Source organism: Centruroides sculpturatus, unplaced genomic scaffold, assembly GCF_000671375.1.
Source record: "Centruroides sculpturatus isolate CEXI.00-Female unplaced genomic scaffold, Cexi_2.0 scaffold282, whole genome shotgun sequence".
Classification (NCBI taxonomy): Eukaryota; Metazoa; Arthropoda; class Arachnida; order Scorpiones; family Buthidae; genus Centruroides; species Centruroides sculpturatus.
This window is the reverse complement of record NW_019384528.1, coordinates 245,041-251,728: the sequence shown is the minus strand read 5'-3', so window position 1 is coordinate 251,728 and position 6,688 is coordinate 245,041. Positions and strand designations below refer to the sequence as shown.

The 6,688-nt window shown below is 30.5% G+C and overlaps 2 protein-coding genes across 3 annotated transcripts in view; both read right to left on the bottom strand.

The window, feature by feature from the left end:
• Positions 1-6,688, bottom strand: part of LOC111622930 — a 98,535-nt gene that overhangs the window by 26,415 nt on the left and 65,432 nt on the right. The window lies entirely within an intron of this gene.
• LOC111622931 lies at positions 8-1,339 on the bottom strand. The gene has a single exon (XM_023365399.1). The coding sequence runs from the start codon at positions 1,193-1,195 to the stop codon at positions 134-136; it is 1,062 nt and encodes a 353-aa protein (XP_023221167.1). The 5' UTR covers positions 1,196-1,339; the 3' UTR covers positions 8-133.

The window sequence follows — 6,688 nt, the reverse complement described above, 5'->3', positions numbered from 1 at the left end:
ATACAGGGTGCTTCAAAAAAATGTATACACACTTTGAACTTCCATAGAAAATTTATTTACCGTTCTACAAAGTTAAATTTCAGGAAAATAGAAAGCTGAAAGTCCAATGTAAATGAAACATAAATAACAAATGTTAATACTGTTCAAATTGGTGACCTGCAGCATCAATACAATTCTGAGTACGAGTCACCACAGATTCTGTACATCGTATCAAAACGTCCAATGAGATTTCTCTACACACTGCTTGAATCTCATTCCAAAGAATGTCTAGGTTACGTGGTTTACGTTTGTACACCTCATCTTTTACTGTGCCCCACAAGAAGAAATCCAGTGGTGTAAGGTCTGGAGAGCGTGGTGGAAACTCGATTGGCCCCCTGCGTCCTATCCACTGGCCCGGCAAATTTTGATCCAGGTAAGCTCGTACGTCCCTGTGATAGTGCGGCGGAGCACCATCTTGTTGAAAATAAAAATCATCATTATCGTATAATGCACGAATGGCAGGAAATATGGAATCAGCAAGCATTGTTAGGTAATTAATACCAGTTACAGTGCCTTCAAATCGAAAAGGTCCAATGAGTCCCCTTGAAGACAAACCGCACCACACATTTACACCAGGCAAATTTACAGCTTTTTCAATTGTAATGTGAGGATTTTCTTCACACCAGTAAACACAATTGTGCCTATTGACAGTTCCATTAAGTTTGAATTGGGCTTCATCCGACCAAATGATGCTACCCATAAATCCCGGTTTACGTATCACCATCTCCTGAATCCATTCACAAAATTGCAACCTTCGATCTGGATCGTCGTCATTTAGCTGTTGCACCAGCCTTGGAATGTAAACACGATACTTGCCTCTCTTCAGAATGCGTAGCACGCTGCTAGCACTTACATCACTTTCACATGCCCCTTGCCTTGAAGATTTGTTAGGAGAGCGTTGAAACAGTTCCAAGACTGCCGTTGATGACTCATCACTTGTAGCTGTTCGAGGCCGACCTGAATGACCTTTATGCACATCACACACTGTTCCATGAACTTCGAATTTGTCTCGTATGCGTGTAATTGTTAATCTTGAAGGTGGTTCTGTATCATACTCCCTTCTCCACTGTCTTTGAACTTCATTTACATTTTCAAACTTCCAGTACCACTTAATAACCTGCTTACGTTCTTCAAAACTCAAACGTACGTCCCCCATGTTGATATTACAAATTCCAACTGATAATATAACATAGAGGGACGATTATGCTGCCACCTGGCGAAGAAATATAACATTAGCCTTGTAGAGCGGGAAAACTACAATAGTTCAAAGTGTGTATACATTTTTTTGAAGCACCCTGTATATTATGACAAAAAAAAAAAAATCTGTTTCTGAATTCCAAGTCATTCAATTTCACAAATCTTTTTATATATACATACAGTTGAATCCATTTAATAGAGCATTGGGTAAGGGATCAGCAGGATTCCTGTTAACAAAGCACTGGATAGTAAAGTAGTCCATTTAAATGAGCACCACGTCAGCAGTCCATATAAGGAACCACTATTCTAAGAAAGGTTTGAGGGCTTATCTTTAATCTTACCATAAATCACTATAAATCACCATTCAGAGCACATGTGACAAGTCTCTACACTATGGTATATGTTATGTGGAGATTTAGTGAAATCTTCCATTGGTCAATTTTCTAATACAATCAGACAATCAAGAGATTTCTTACAGAATCATAATGAACAGGTTTAGTTGGTGACATGTATGCGAAGCAATTACAGATTAAAAAAGTATCATAAAATATATTGTATTTTCTTGATTGTAATGCACCATCAAATCTAATGTGTACCAGATTTTCAAAAATCAAAACTGAAATATGTTAGTTTGTGAATGTAATGCACACCCTATATTGAAAACATAGCCACTGAAGCTAATGCATTTAAACAGTAATAAACATATTTTTTTGAAAAGCATTTTATTTTCACTTTTACAATGCTTCACAATGTCCACATTGTAGACATTATGAAGCACTGTGTAAATATGAAAATGTATTATTTTTATTAATTCAAACACAAATTATTTATTGTATTTATTCAGACACTTGGCAAATCTCATCATNCAGTATTATATTTATATTTTTAATGTAATTTTTAATATTTAAAAAATAATATATTAAAATATTACAAAAATATTTTTTTAATGTATTCATTTATAACTCCATTATCAGGTATAGAGGATCTGTGGACCAATAAAAATCACAGCCAAAATTACCAAACAATCAACAATTTAACAGAGAGATTTCACATTGGTATGAAAAAGTATGAAATATACCAGATGCATGGTGTCACATCAAAATATCTGTTCTACAGCAAGTGAATAGCTCTATGCTTAAACATGATTTTATAGGAATTCATCTGTTGTACATTGATCACTCAACTTGCTCTAAACTCTCCAAAAACCTCTAAACTATTCCATAACTAAAATTAAAGGAGCAGGAGGGATGTGTACAATGTTTACACTAATGTCATAATACATGCAATTGACAAGAAGAGTGAAGAAAAAATGACACAAACAAGACAACCACGGTCTGTCAGATGTGTGTGTGAGCACATAACTGATGAATTAAAAATACCACTCAACTTCTGCTAGGTGCATCACTTGACCAAAATGTTCCAAATAAATATATCTTATTTTTCTGTATAATTTGAATATGTAATAAAAAATGAAAGTTTCCATTTGAAAATATGACATTCATTTCAGCAGTAGTAATGCCATTATGAGCGAATATAGTGCCATTTTGTGTCTTCCTTGATGCAGGACATTTTTTTTGTATGATGCATATTTTTCAAGATATTTGGATGTTAATTAAAATAGAATACTCTGTATAGGAAACAAGAACTGAATTCATAGAATGAATAGGAAAATAGAAATTTGAAGAAAAGAACATATAGGCTTTACATATATATAATATAAAGCCTATATATATATATATACTACAAATATATAGCTACTATATATATATATATATAAAAGCACCTTTGAGTCTTAAGGGAAAAATAGCAAACTGGGTAGGAAAAGAAGGACATTGAGGACCAGAAGAAATGATTTTTGATAAAAATCTTGCTTAATTATTTTAACCAAACAAAACTTAAATTCCATTGTATTTAAAACTGGATAGTATTATCTATAACAGGAGCTTCCTGCAGAACCCTAGGCTTCCAAAATAAAATTTATTGAGTCTAGTTATGTATGAATGTGCCAATCAGGATTTGGGACGCAAGGTGTAATTGTTCTAGTCTTGGATCGAGTCCTTGTATCATCATACAAGTACTCATCTGAGACTATAGATATGCTAAAGTTATTTATAACTTTATAAACAGTACGGACTGATTTATCGGTAATGGAACGAACCAAAATCATGATATAATGTTTGAGAAGGTAATGAAACCATAAAAACAGTAAAACATAAACTAAAGCTATAAAGTCATTAAAAAAATCAAAACCTTAAAAAGAATCCAACATATAAATAAAACTACAATTGTTAAATCTATATAAAAAGCAAAATATTCTGTCACCACTGCATACAAATAACAAATTCAAAAATAAATTTAATTTAAAATTTGAAAATTTCAAAACAACTTTTAAAAATATTGTTTTAATTTTCAATTGATTTGACAAAACGACTTCCAACTACTTAACACTGTGTTGAATAATAACAATCCACGAAACCTTTTTTTTACAAGTGTTATGTCCATAGTAAACTCCACAAATGCTTTCGACCTCCACTGAGGTCTGCTTCAGGTGGTGACTGACTGTGTTTCCTCCTGACTGTCGTAACGAGTGTTTGTGGAGTTTACTACGGACATAACACTTGTAAAAAAAGGTTTCGTGGATTGTTATTATTCAATTGATTTGATTACAGTTTGAATTAATTAATTTTGATTTTATTTATAACTGAAGTTTTATAGTTTTACTTTCAGTTTTGGTGTAAAGTGGCTACCTAGTATGCTATAATTTGTTGATATCTGCATGGTTTCAATGTCTGGGTTCCAACATTTTTTATTAAGGTGAAAAGGGTTCTGTAATAAAAATAAGGTGGGAACCTCTGATCTAGAAAATATTAATGGTTTCAAATGTCAGCTTCTGAAAATTTTTCCTCTCACTTATTTAAAATCATTTTTTTCTACTTCTTTTAAATCTTTCAAAATCTGTTTATATATTATAAGAGAATAGAAAGATTCTGATATTCACATTTTATAAATTATTTAGTTTTAAATTACAGTGGAACCTCGGTATACGACCTTAATCCGTTCCTGATATTTGGACTTATACCGAATAGGATGTATACCAAACCAACCTTTCCCATAAGAAGTAATATAAAAATGATTCATCCGTTCTCATGAAAAAAAAAATGGCTGGCTTTAAACACCTCGCTTTCCTGGCTAGTTCCTGCTTGATTTTTCATGAGATCAGCATGTATCTTTTTAGCTTTCTCGCAAATAATTGCTTCTGATACGCTGTCTCCAGCACACTGTTTTTCAGTTATCCAAAGCAAAAGCATTTTCTCACATGATCTAATATTCTTGATCTCTGTTTAGAAATTGATTTAACCCCTTTCGCAACATTAGCAGATTTAATAATGTCTTTACTTTTCACGATTGTCAATATTGTTGTTCTCGGAATACTGTATGCAACAGTTAAAATCTCGAACACGTATGCCACCTTTATATTTCTCAACAATCTCTTTTTTCAGTTCCATTGTGATTCTAGTAATTTTTGTTTTAGTTTTCTGTTGCTTTTCATTTGCCTTTTTGCAATTCATGATTAATAAAAATAATAAAATTTTACTTACAAATTAAAATCAGAAGAAATTTAACAAAGTTATAAACAGTGGACCACGAACGTCTAGTCTGGTCTACTACACCGATAGTGCTACTTGTTCATAGATGGCACGTATAATTGAATTAAGTCGTATACCGAACAAAAGTCGTATACCGAGCAAAATTTGTTTTGTCCAAACAGGACGTATTCNATATGAATTAGTTAAATGCTGAGTGCTGTATTTAATGATACAATTTGAACTGACTGGGGAAAAAAAAATCTAAATTCTTGATTTCATGCATCAGAAAACATCCATTAAGTTAGTCTTTTATTTTCTAATAGCAAGAAAATTTTTTATTATATCTAGAATCTAATTCTTTTAAAATTTTTGTTAGAAAAACAACCTGAAATTATTTATGTAATAATTCATGTAGAAACTGATATAAAAAAAATTTCATATTTTGAATAGGTCTTAAACAAATGGGTGAATTCTTTATTAGGCCATTAAAGTAGACCTATAAAAAAGAATCTGGTTATTTCTTTAATATTTAACTAATTATTAGGTTGATGGCATATCTTATATTTGAATATGTCACAAATAAATTCAATTGTAACCTCTATCATGTATTGACTTTTAATCACTTTTAATGATAAGAATATCTACTATTTAAAAGATCCATATATAAATTATAAAATCATACAATACAAAATTATTCGTAATTTTTGATGAAATAAATTTTAATACTGTGTCACATAAACTGGTTCTAACTTCAATAATCACTCTCAAACCTACACCAGCAAAGTTTTTATTTAAATTCAAATTATGTATTTCTTTCTATGTTCTGTTCTAGTCAGTGTATCCTAAAAATAGCTGCTTAGACAACTGAACACATTCAATAATTAAATAAAAAGTTTGCTGTTAAAGGTTTGAGAGTGGTTATAAATATCAATATTCATAATTACAGAATACTGTTCTTTAAGTAAATTTAACAATATGAAAATTAAATACTTATATTTGTGATAAAATTTACTTAATATTTTATTTCAAAGTATAGATTTTGAAAAGATATATTAACTTTCTGAATTTTTTTCATGTTAAAATAGATTTTTTGAGTTACAGATATCTCCTGTATCAACACTGTAGTTAGACTCTGAAAAAGTGTCAAGTTACATGAATCCATACTATACAAAACACTGTGTTAGGTTTCAAAAGTTTGCAAAAGTATACTATTCTTTTTTGTAATTAAGAGAAATATGTTTGTTTATTAAAGCAATCAATAATTAACAAATAATCACAATCAAAAATATTGCACATTAATATTAATTTTTTTATTCACTGCCATTTCTTCACCATTAAACAAGGTCATTTTATTTCTGACAAAATATCATCTGAGCTTTCCTATTGACCTTAATCTGAAGTATCAGCAAACATCTTGATTCTTCTATACATTTTTTTCATAAAATTTAACATTTTCGTTTGCTTGTATTTGCCTAAAAGATCTTTAAAAATTTAATCTTTTTATATAGTAGATTTTAATTTAATCTGTAAAAACAAAACATAGTGACAGTCTTTCAGGTTCATTTAGAGCACTATCACCAATGACAGTGACACCTGGCTTATAGGAAAGCTAGCACAGGAAACTAGGATAAGAAAAAACTTGTACAATCAGTTCTCATTAAAGAAAACCAGACAAGACACAAAACAAGGTTGAAAATTTCAATATTCTAAAATTCATGGGCAAATAAGAGATAACCATATCTGTTTGTTTGAATTAAAAAATATCAAATGATGNATTACATACATTTTCTAACAAGTTTTGAAACTTATGAAACAAAATGCAATAATTTTATTACATCAAAGATATGGCTTTATGTGCCCTCTAT